Below are 10540 nucleotides of genomic sequence, written 5' to 3'. Positions count from 1 at the left end.
TTCTCGCCGTCGTCGTAGTCGATGTCGTACGTCCCGTTAAGCCTGGCGCGCGAGATGACACCGGGGTAGAACTTGGACTTGCCCTTGTACTGGGCCTCGACCTTGTCGCCTTCCTTGTACTTCTTTGGCTTGTCATCTTCTGTCGACTCTTCAACCTTCTTCTTCTTCGGAGATGAACCACCCTTGGCTCTGATAAGCTCAGCGGCGACACCCGTCTCCTTTTCGCCGTCATCGTAGTCGATGTCGTAGGTTCCGTTCAGCCGCGCACGAGAGATGACACCGGGGTAGAACTTGGACTTGCCCTTGTACTGCGCTTCGATCGTGTCGCCTTCGTTGAACTTCTTCGGCTTGTCGTCGTCTGTCGACTCTTCCGCCTTCTTTTTTTTGGGCGACGAGGCGCCCTTGGCTCGAATGAGCTCGGCAGCGACTGCAGTTTCCTTCTCTCCGTCGTCGTAGTCGATATCGTAGGTACCATTGAGCCGGGCGCGAGCAATGACGCCGGGGTAGAACTTGTCTTTGCCCTTGTACTGCGCCTCAATCTTGTCGCCTTGTTTAAACTTGCCACGTTTCGGTTTGTCATCTTCTGTTGTTGTCATCTCCTCGACCGGCTTCTTCTTGGGCGACGTTCCCCCCTTGAGGCGGATCAGGTCCGTCTTGACCATCGTCTCCTTCTCGCCGTCGTCGTAGTCGATGTCGTACGTCCCATTCACACGAGCACGGGAGATGACACCGGGGTAGAACTTGTCCTTGCCCTTGTACTGCGCCTCAATCTTGTCGCCTTCTTTGTACTTGCCACGCTTCGGCTTGTCGTCCTCCGTCGTCGACGGCTCTTCCACAGTTTTTTTCTTCTTGGGCGAGCTCGAGCCTTCTTTGAGGCGAACAAGGTCGGCTTTGACCATCGTCTCCTTCTCGCCGTCGTCGTAGTCGATGTCGTAGGTGCCATTGAGCCGGGCGCGAGCAATGACGCCGGGGTAGAACTTGTCTTTGCCCTTGTACTGCGCCTCAATCTTGTCGCTTTGTTTGAACTTGCCACGCTTGGGCTTGTCATCTTCTGTTGTTGTCGTCTCGACCGGCTTCTTCTTCTTTGGCGAGCTCGAGGCCGCGCGCATCCAGTCACCCTTGACGCCCGTTTCCTTCTCCCCTTCATCGTAGTCGATATCGTACGTCCCATTGACCCGGCGCCGCGTCACGACACCGCCCTTCCATGTCTTACCGCCGTACTTGGCTTCGACGCGCTGGCCTTTCTCGTAGACGACCTTGACGTCGCTCTCAGACGAGTCGGTGACAACCTGCGGCTTCTTCTTCGGACTGGGCGGGCGAATCGCGCTCGCTTTGACTCGCGTTTCCATCTTGCCGGTCTCGTACTCGACGTCACAAGAGCCGTCCGAGTGCACCTTAGCGATGACGGCGCCGACCCAGTCACCTTGCTCCTTGTAGTTGGCCCGGACGCGCTGCCCCGGTTTGTACGCTGGTCCAGCATCCGACTCGGATGTGAATATGGGCTCAGGGCGCTTTGCTGGCCTCTTGGGGCGGTCGTCCGAGTCGGAGACGACGACAGGGCGTGTCTTCTTGGGCGAATGCGGCCGGACGTCCTCGGACTCGGACGTCATTTCCATTCGCTTGGGCTTGCGCGGCGACGACGTCTTGCCTTCGTCGGCCGACGGGTGGTGCGATTTGCGCGGGCTGCCTGCCATCTTGGCGCGAGTGACTTCGCGAATCGAGTCTTCGGGTACGTAGCGCTCGAGCTTGCCCGTGTCAAACTTGACGTCGTACGTGCGGTCGTCCTTGTGAACCTTGACGATCGATCCGAGAACGTACTCGTGCTTGTGAAGGGGTATGGCCTGGATGACCTCGCCCTTGGTGAAGCGGACCGAGTCATCTTCGTGGCGCTGGCGACGGTGCTGCTTGCCCTTGCGCCGCCGCCGCCGCGAGTCGCCCCCCGACGATGACGACGACGACGATGACGACGACGATGACGACGAGCTGCTCGAGTAGTACTTTTTCTTGCGAGCCTTCTTGGGTTTGGCCTGCAGCCCGTGGTGGCAGAGCTCGCACGAGACCGCATCAAAGTTGTTGTCAAACTTGCAGTGGGGACACTTGACAAATATACCACGCGCGCCGCCGTGGGGCTTGGACGTGTCGCAGATCTCGCAGTGCGTGACCCAGTCTTCCACTTGTTGGTGGGCGCACACGCGACAAATCCACCCGTTCTTTTGCAGCACCATCTACGAGGAACATACCATTGGACTCTGCTTCGATCCTCGAGGATCGCGTTCGTTTATACCTTGGCGGCGGGCACTGCGTGGTTGACCATCGTCGTATACCCCGTGTGGTGCGGTGGCGGCTGGTAGCCATGCGGTGTCGGGTGTCCATGAGCCCCATGGTGTCCGTGATGGGCCGTCATGGGCGAGACGGGCACGGGCGACGCATACGCCACGGGCGCACTCATCGGCCGGGGCGAGAGATGCGGGTGCGATGCTTTGTGGTTGCCAGGAAAGAGCTCGAGCATCCGCGCGTACGAGACGAGCTGCGTGTCGTACGGGTGGGCGAAGAAGTGCGCCAGCCAGTGCAGGTCCACGTCGGGCGCCGACGCATACCGATGGCAAAAATCCAAGAAGATGTGCCGGGGAACGCAGCCCGTGCTGTGGTGGTCGTACTGCTGGAGCATGTGGCGCATGCTCTCGATCGAGCCTTGCGCCGCGATCCGCCGGCCAATGTCCTGCAAAATCCGGTCGCTACACGCATAGATTTAGTTCCAGTTTGCACTTTCACTCGCGTACACTTCGGCACGGTCCAGCGACAAGTACGTCGCGAGGGCGTGGTAGTCGATGGCGTCAACGGGCGGCGCGTAAAAGCGCCGTTGGATCTCGGCCATCAGCAGCGGTGAGAGGTAGATGCCCACTTGCGCGAGCGCATCTTGAAACGTGTGGGTAGGTAGCCCGCCGCTACGATGGACGTCGTACGCCTGCAGCACCTGGCGGATATCGATCGCGAGCGCCATGAACGCGTGTCGAAGCTGCGTCCGCAACGACGACGCGTCGGCGTATGCGTAGTCGATTTGGTGCATGTCAAAGCCTTGGCTCGCCGCCTGTCGCGCCTGGGACGGGATCGGGCTAATCATGACAGGGTGCACGGGCGACGCGACCGGTGGGCGGTACCCGTGCACCGGCAGCGGCGAGTGGACGAGCGTGGCCGTCGGATGTGCTTCGACCGAGTGCGTAATGCCGCGCCAGTACTCAGGGTCGAGCGGACTCGGCTTGGCCTTGGCGCCCCCGAGCAGCATCGTTTCGGTTGTGAAACCGGCCACCCAAGAACTTAGTGCTAAATAGGACTTGACCTGAAAACAAGTGAATTTCGCGTGTGATTTGACAACAAGTCGGGTATAATCGTCTATATTGGGTGTCGTATTGTACATGGCACTATCTATCTATCGCTCACTCATCGCGGGCGCTCGACGCCGACTCGACAAGCGCCGAAGCCAAGAGCGGCCGGCTCCACGCCGTTGCAAATGCTAGCGCTGCTTCGATGCCCGAGGAGCTAGCGACCGCACCGAGGAGCCCTTCGTACGCATATCCGAGTGCCGTTGCACTCGGAGCTGGCGGTGGCACGATGTTATTTTCTACGAGGTACGCCCCGAGCGAGGTCCGAGTGACGAAATGACGGCGCCGTGTCATCTCGCCCGGATCCGCCCCCGTTGCATAGAGGTCGATCGCGGTTGCCGCGTACTGAAGCGATTCACCAAGGAGCCTGGGGCCGTCAGTAGACGCCTCGGCGCTTAGACTGGCGCTCACACAGGCAGCAGCAGCGGTCGCAATTGCTGGCTGGTTGATGGGAGAACCAAAGGCCCCGAGTTGCCAGTTGCACGAGGCGTTCGCGGGTACTGCCCATTCCTTGCGCGGCAAATCCACGCTGGGACTCGAGACAAGCTTGAGATGACACGCCATGGTCATCGCGCCTGGCATGCCCGCAGCGTCATACGCCGCGCCCAAGAGGGCTTCGACGACCGTCGCGTACGTCTTGATGCGCGTACTCGGAGTCAGCGTCTCTTGAGGGAGCGACCAGGTATCGCCCCGAAGCGGCTGGAGCCACGAGCCGTGAAAGCCGACGACATCCACGCACGAAAGAAGGTCGGCCGTCTCGGCCACCGTGCACAGCGTTGCGTTTTGAAGGTTTCGCAGTCGCTGGACCTTCAGGGCGTCCGTGAGCCGCCACTGCCCACTTTGGATCACGCCGATGGTCAGCACAAGCTTGAGCACGCCATCGCCAAGAAATGCCAATCGTTCATTGCTGTAGCTCAGCTTGGCGCTGGACGCCGTGAGGGCTTCGGTGAGAGGGTGCGGCCACTGCCACCGCGATCGCAGCTCCGCTTCGGCGCGATCTTTTTGCCAGAGATACAAAATGGTGGGAAGCCGCTTGAGGTCGTGCCAGAGCGCGCACGGCAGTGGGTGCACTGCGCACAGCTGTGGTATCAAATGGATGTAAGTGCGCTTCTTGGGTGGGGTTGCTTTGGCGAGCATACCGGGCTTGGCGCGGGCTTGGCGGGCGCGCCAGAGGTGCTGCGTCAGGTCCAAGCTCGTCCCTGGTGCTTTTAACAGCGCCGTCTCAGCATAGCTCTTGCCGGTCGTCGGAAGCAGCGAGTTCGGCGTAAGTTCGGACGCGACGGCGTCCGCGATGTACGGCACGTCTTGATACACGACCACAGCAGGCAGCTCGCAAGACGCGGCGCTGCATTTAAGCTTTTCTTCCCTTGTCTGCGGTTCGCAGCAGCGCCGTACGAGGATCTCGTCAATCGCACCGTCGGCTGTCAATGGCACCAAGGTGACGCAAGCGGGACGCGTCCCGAAGGGCGGTGCGTCCAGCAATACTTGGCTGCACGCGTACCTCGTAAATGCTTGGTACAGTGCGTACTGTGGCGGCGGAATCGTCTGCGCAGCACGGAGCAGCACCAGTTGCACGCCGGTGGCCGCCAGCAGTGGTGCGTCGTCCGGTACCGGCGGTGCGACGAGAAGGCCGAGCGAGCATCTGTTGCCTGTGAGAATGCTCTCGATGCGGTAGAGCGCGACGCAGGCGTCCGGCGCTGTCTCCGTCATCCGGGCCGTCGGTCGGTCGTGGCGCCAACTAACGTCCTTTCGCCGTTTCAACTGCCGAACATTGAACCGCCGTTTAGTTTATGGACATTTTTCCGATCGGTATCCGGACGATCTCCATGGCATTTATTGCAAAGGCGTGCGATGCACTGGACTGGACTATGCTGAATAAAATGCATCAATTAAACTATGCTTTTGTGAGTGGAGGACGGAAAAGATTGGCTGAATATACGCAACCTATCAGAACTCATAGACATGGGTCCTTTCTTGTTGACCTTTGTCAGAGATCGGTGTGAAAGACTTGCTCGCAAGCCAACGGGCGCTTTTGGTTGGAATGCACCAAGGCTATTCGATTGTGGCATATTGATCAAGACATGCTTCGATCGTTCGAATGAACACGCTTGGTAGAGTGGAGAGGTATCGGTCCTTGCGATACATCCCGCACTCGACTGCATTGCCACAGTGTGCGCACTCTATATCCCACGTCGCTTGTTCATGCAGCGCATCTTGCTTGCGCATAGATCAACAGGTTTGGAGCAGTCTGCAGAGCTTCTATCCGCTCGGTGGCAGCGTTGCCTTCTCGCTTCAAGTTGGGTGCAACTAGTCTTCAATGTCGGTGGTGACGCGTATCCGGACATGGAAAGATGCTTCGACGGGTTCGCGTGCGACACGGGTTGGTCACGCAGTCTCCAGTGAGTGCCAACTTGCCTTTTCGCTGGACGGACGCTGGTTGGAACCCGTCCCGGCCAAGGTGGGAAAGTCCCCTGTGGCATGCCAACCGCGGACGCCAAGCACCGGCGCGTCCGTCGCACTGCATCGACGACCGGCAGTCGCACAACACACGCATCGATGGGCTCGGCGGCAGTGTGAGATAAACAGGCGGAGAGAGCACACACGCTGTCCTCCTACTGGGCTGTGTTCTAGCATCTCCGAAACCGACTGAGGCGGCGAGATGGGCGGAGATGGACGTCATTGCCACGGTGGATTCATGAACTGCACGCGCGCCTTTATCCCATTACAACGCCATTTCGAACCAGTCGGCAAGATAGGTCCCGAGGGTCGGGAACCCGTTCGTGGACGCAAACGTCATGGGTGTAAAGCCGTCGCTGTCGGGCCGCATGTGGCGCCGGCCAAGACCTCCGTGGGACAACAGCCACACGCAGGCGTCCTGATGGCCCCGCAGGGCTGCCTTGTGCAAGGCCGAGTGGCCGTTGTAGTTGATGACACCGAGGTCGACGCCGACGTCTTGGAGAAGCGACAACATCTCGACACTGCCCGTCAACGCGCTCCACTGCGACGCATTGCAGCCGTATGCATTCAGAGCATGTACATTGCACTTGCCATTGGTCCTAACACAGTGTTTCGTCCCATCCAGTATTTCCGAGATATGCAGCGGCGTACACGAGCCAGCGGCACATGTGCACTTGGCTGTTCCAAACGGCAAAGTGGAACGCGGTCGTGCCGTCTTCGGTCGGGGCGTCCACGGAAACCTGCTGCGTCTCCAGCAGCCAGGCGGTGATGGCCACATGCCCGTTGCGCGCGGCCCAGTGCAGTGCGTTGCGCTTCATCCCGGGTTTGCCTTGCAGCGCCGACGCACTGAGATGGCACGTCTCGACGAGGTACTTGCACACGTCAAGATGGTTGCCCCCCGCGGCCCACGCAAGCGTGTTCGACCCATGACGATCGACAACCTTTTGCGGGTCCCACCCGGTCGCCACCAGCGATTGCAGCAGATCGAGGTCTCCGAGTTTTGCTGCCTCAAGACCCGGGTCCGTCGCGACTGGAGAGGCTTTCGCACGTCGACCGTGCGCGACGCCGTCGTTGGTCGGCACATACACCACGAGCTGCGTGTCGCTCGAGAGTGCCTCGGACTGCGCGCGATCGTACGCAATGCCGTGTTGCGTGACTTGGTGGATGCGCAGGCCGCGCTGGCCGTTGAAGAAGTACCCGCACGCAGAGCAGACGAGACGTCCGTGCGTCGAGTGCCACGCAAAGTGCCGCTGTGTCGTGAACGTCAGCACGCCTTTGGCATCGCACACGAGGTTGCTAAGAAGCCCGGCGAGCGACGTGTCGAGGAGCAAGACCTGTCGGAGCGCGTCGGCGACGGCCTTGGAAGTGGCGTACGCAAAGTGGCGCGTGAGCCCATAGTCCGACACGGTCGTGACATACAACGCTGCTTTCGGAAGCTTCTGGACACACTGGGCGCGGATGTGACGCTTGAAGACGTCGATGGCAAATGGGAGCTCCAGATCGCCGAACGAGGTGCGTCGCCGGCCTTGGGATAATCGCGTCCGAAGTGGTCAAGAGTGTGAAAGGGAGCATACCTGGCCGGAGACGGTTGCGACTTGTGGTGTAGGCGTCAACGTAGGACCAGCCGAGCGTTTGGGCGATCGCTGCTTTCACCGCGTCCTCGATGCGGGCCACATCCTCTGCTGGAAGGTCGTCATCGTGTGCCATCCCAGCGGACTTTCTACCGTTGGCCAATCACCGTCGTTCATTTCGTGTCGGCCAATGGCTGGCCAGACATGGACGTACGTGATGCCGATTGGCTGTTTTCTTTCCAAAACGATAGCACTCTATTTCACAGTTTACATGAATTAGTATGATGAGGGGAAGGCTATGGCGTCATCCAGCGCATGATGTACCGATTACGAAGAGCCACCAAACTCTCCTGCCATTGCACACGGATGGTGGATATACTATGAAGCCTCTTATTGCGATAATACAGCGATAAGAAACCAGATAAAATGTACTTTCTACACTATTTAACGTTGCCTTGGCGGGAAGGCCGGAATCTGTCCCTTCTCGGGTACGCGTCTTCAAATCGATACATTTCAGAAGACTCATGCACGCCGGTGTTGCCTGCGTCGGTGCGTAAGGACGTGGTATCTACACCCAAGAGCTCGGATGCTTATGCGTAGGAGTGCTGGCGCACGCGTTTATAGCGGCGTGGGTAGCCTACACGGTCCTTGCCCCCGGCCTCGGTTGGTCGCTCGTCAGCTTCTCCGTGCACAACACATTTGACAGCGAGCCGCCTCTTTCCGTCTCAATTGCATTCTCGCCCAAAGAGTACTGCCTCATGACACACCCGCACGGCGAAGCGACCGAAGTCTGTCTTGCGTACGGTGCCGACGCGCTGCACACGTCGCTGGACCCGCGCTTGCTCGAGTTTGTCGCTTCAACGTGGTGCGGATGCTCTGTGAGCCGACGGTTTGACATTGGGGCAACGATGCAACACGCAGTTTGCTCTCTTGTGATGGGCGCCTGCCACTACACTATGGCGTATATCTTTGCGCCAACCGCACTTCTCGCCGCCCTGCTATATGTCGCGGCCCTTGTTTACTTCAAGGAAGAAAGCGTCGTTGGCAAGGCACTCGGCTTGCTAAATGTTGTGATGATTCTCGGACTCGTCATGGTCCTCGGTACGTGGTTGGCCTTTGACCGGCAGTCGTACCTCGGCACGAAGCGAAACCTCGGTGAGAAGACGCCGGCGTGGCGGTACGGAGGAGCGGTCTACGGCCTCGGTATCAGCGTTGTCTGTCTCTGCTTCTGCGTGTGGCTGAGCGGTGTCGTCGTCAAATCCCAAACGCTCAAGTACATCAACCGACAGCATCTTCGCGAGCTCAAGCGGCCGCCGTTAGCGTGCCCCGCCAACTATGCTTAGGACCTCCACAACCTCAAGTATTTAATCTTTTAGTCTTCGAGCTTGTGTGATGGAGTCGCAGGCTGCAGCCACGTTTGCTTGCCACGTGTACACGCTGTGCCAGTTGCCCTTTCGAAACAGAATTTGCGACAGATGTGCGTATTTCCTGTATTTCACCCAGGTGGTGTCATGGGACGCGAACAGATGCGACCAAGCTTGCACTCGACATGAGAGTGTATCTTGGCGCAAGATCTTGCTGCGAGTTTTAGTCTATTCTACAAGAGTGCAACTTGCGCTACAGCTCTTGCCTACACAGCGAATGACTACCCACTGCGGATTTCGTGTGCATACACTGTACTGAAGCAGGTTCTCTGTACACAGCACCATCGTTGAGAGCACCAATGCTGGATCGCGATGAATCGGTATATCGCGCACTGTTGTGCGCGCCGCTCTCTCTACCAGTGCCGAGAATTAGCGTTGTCGTCTCTCCCAGAAGCCAGCGTCCGACGTCAAAACGCTGCATCCAGGATTCAACTTCTGTTTTCCTATCAGATTATAGAGACCCCACAACCTGTCAAATTAGATATTGCTTGGCGGTTGTTGGTGGCTGGCCATTTTGCAGTCGTGCCCGACCAAGATTGACGCAGCATGAGCCCGCCCGTGCGCATCGACTTTCTCTCGCACTGCAGCGACGGTGACTTCTTCAGCACACGCGCGCCCAAGGCCAAGTTCCGCACGGCCCTCCGCGAGTTCCGGGATCTGCTCTCGGACGAGTCGAGCACGGGCTTTGACCTCTTCCGCAGCAAGATGGAGACCGTCGTGCACCTTGTCGTCAACGACGCGGTGGGCGGCACGGTCGCCTCCTTTGACGTGGCGCTCAACGTGCTCGACAGCCTAAGCCGTCACTTCCAGGCGGCGAGAGACGAGACGGCCAAGTCGTACCTGCGCACGATCCGCTGGGGCATCTCGGGCTTCCAGGTCTTCAAGAGCATGGACGCCGCGTCGCGCGATGGCGGCAATCTGTACCCGAACCGCGTGCCCATTGTCGACTGTGTCACGCGCCATTGGTCCGTCATCGCGTATGTGCAAATGGAGATGATTGTCTGCTGCCTCGAGTGGCTCCACGGCGCGCTCGTGGCCTGGAACACGGCGCAAGAGGAAGCCCGCGCTAGCCGCGCGTCGTCCTCGGAGCAGTCGAGCGTCGCCGACCCGACCGAGCGCCCCTCGACGCCCAACGTAGCCGCACCCTCGATGCCGCCACCGCCGCAGTACACGATCGACCCCTCGACGCACAACTATGCCGCCGCCGCACCGCCCGCTGTCAGCAGCGGCCTGCCACGCGCGCCCCCGCCGTCTACATCGACGTTGGAGCAGATGCTGTCGTCGCTCTCGACGGGCCCATCGTCGCTGTCAAGTGGCCAGACGCCTCTCTCCAGCGGTCCGACATCGTCGCTTGGGCTCACGTCGCCGTCGACGTCGCGAATCGTGTCGTCGATCGAGTCTCCGTACGAAGAAGCGTCACGCCTCTCGGCCGCCCGTGACGGACAAGCGTCGTACCCGGCGACGTTCAATGCGCAATCGCCCTTTCGTATGTCGTCGCCGTTCCACGCTGGACCGTCGCAGTCGTTCTCGGACAGTACGCCGTCGTCGTTTCTCAGCGGACCTTCGTCGTCGTCGTCGTCGTTTATGAATGGACCGTCGCCGTCGTCCTCGGACGCCTCGTTGCAGTCGTTTGGAAATGGCCTCTCGCAATCGTTCAACAACGGACCGCAGCAGTCGTTCGTCAATGGATCGTCGCAGCAGTCGTTCA

At 59.6% G+C, this 10540-nt stretch overlaps 5 protein-coding genes across 5 annotated transcripts; 2 read left to right on the top strand and 3 right to left on the bottom strand.

Moving 5' to 3' along the window:
• Positions 1-36: 36 nt before the first annotated feature.
• SDRG_04782 (hypothetical protein) lies at positions 37-3306 on the bottom strand (the record flags this gene model as incomplete). Its single annotated transcript, XM_008610466.1, has 4 exons — positions 2781-3306; positions 2285-2735; positions 102-2225; positions 37-42 (listed from the first exon to the last, which is right to left on the bottom strand). The coding sequence occupies exons 1-4, from the start codon at positions 3281-3283 to the stop codon at positions 37-39; spliced, it is 3084 nt and encodes a 1027-aa protein (XP_008608688.1). The 5' UTR covers positions 3284-3306.
• Positions 3307-3381: 75 nt separating this feature from the next.
• On the bottom strand, positions 3382-5142 carry SDRG_04781 (hypothetical protein). The gene has a single exon (XM_008610465.1). The coding sequence runs from the start codon at positions 5088-5090 to the stop codon at positions 3435-3437; it is 1656 nt and encodes a 551-aa protein (XP_008608687.1). The 5' UTR covers positions 5091-5142; the 3' UTR covers positions 3382-3434.
• Positions 5143-5906: 764 nt separating this feature from the next.
• On the bottom strand, positions 5907-7566 carry SDRG_04780 (hypothetical protein). The gene is made up of 3 exons (XM_008610464.1): positions 7412-7566; positions 6489-7362; positions 5907-6436 (listed from the first exon to the last, which is right to left on the bottom strand). The coding sequence occupies exons 1-3, from the start codon at positions 7542-7544 to the stop codon at positions 6103-6105; spliced, it is 1341 nt and encodes a 446-aa protein (XP_008608686.1). The 5' UTR covers positions 7545-7566; the 3' UTR covers positions 5907-6102.
• Positions 7567-7908: 342 nt separating this feature from the next.
• Positions 7909-8791, top strand: SDRG_04779 (hypothetical protein). The gene is made up of 2 exons (XM_008610463.1): positions 7909-7957; positions 8009-8791. The coding sequence occupies exons 1-2, from the start codon at positions 7933-7935 to the stop codon at positions 8749-8751; spliced, it is 768 nt and encodes a 255-aa protein (XP_008608685.1). The 5' UTR covers positions 7909-7932; the 3' UTR covers positions 8752-8791.
• Positions 8792-9378: 587 nt separating this feature from the next.
• Positions 9379-10420, top strand: SDRG_04778 (hypothetical protein; the record flags this gene model as incomplete). Its single annotated transcript, XM_008610462.1, has 2 exons — positions 9379-10318; positions 10389-10420. 2 exons carry the CDS (start codon positions 9379-9381, stop codon positions 10418-10420), a joined length of 972 nt encoding a protein of 323 aa, XP_008608684.1.
• Positions 10421-10540: the final 120 nt, after the last annotated feature.

The sequence above is a fragment of the Saprolegnia diclina genome (assembly GCF_000281045.1).
Source record: "Saprolegnia diclina VS20 unplaced genomic scaffold supercont1.12, whole genome shotgun sequence".
In the NCBI taxonomy this organism is placed as follows: Eukaryota; Oomycota; class Saprolegniomycetes; order Saprolegniales; family Saprolegniaceae; genus Saprolegnia; species Saprolegnia diclina.
Note: the sequence above shows the minus strand (reverse complement) of the source record. Positions and strands in the feature narration are given on the sequence as shown.

Coding starts and splice junctions, on each gene's coding strand:
- SDRG_04781 (XM_008610465.1), bottom strand. CDS start 5,090: ATGACGGAGACAGCGCCGGACGCCTGCGTCGCGCTCTACCGCATCGAG.
- SDRG_04780 (XM_008610464.1), bottom strand. CDS start 7,544: ATGGCACACGATGACGACCTTCCAGCAGAGGATGTGGCCCGCATCGAG. Junction 7,363..7,411: donor TCGCAACCGTCTCCGGCCAG/GTATGCTCCCTT, acceptor GATTATCCCAAG/GCCGGCGACGCACCTCGTTC. Junction 6,437..6,488: donor CACATGTGCCGCTGGCTCGT/GTACGCCGCTGC, acceptor ACACTGTGTTAG/GACCAATGGCAAGTGCAATG.
- SDRG_04779 (XM_008610463.1), top strand. CDS start 7,933: ATGCACGCCGGTGTTGCCTGCGTCG. Junction 7,958..8,008: donor CGCCGGTGTTGCCTGCGTCG/GTGCGTAAGGAC, acceptor GCTTATGCGTAG/GAGTGCTGGCGCACGCGTTT.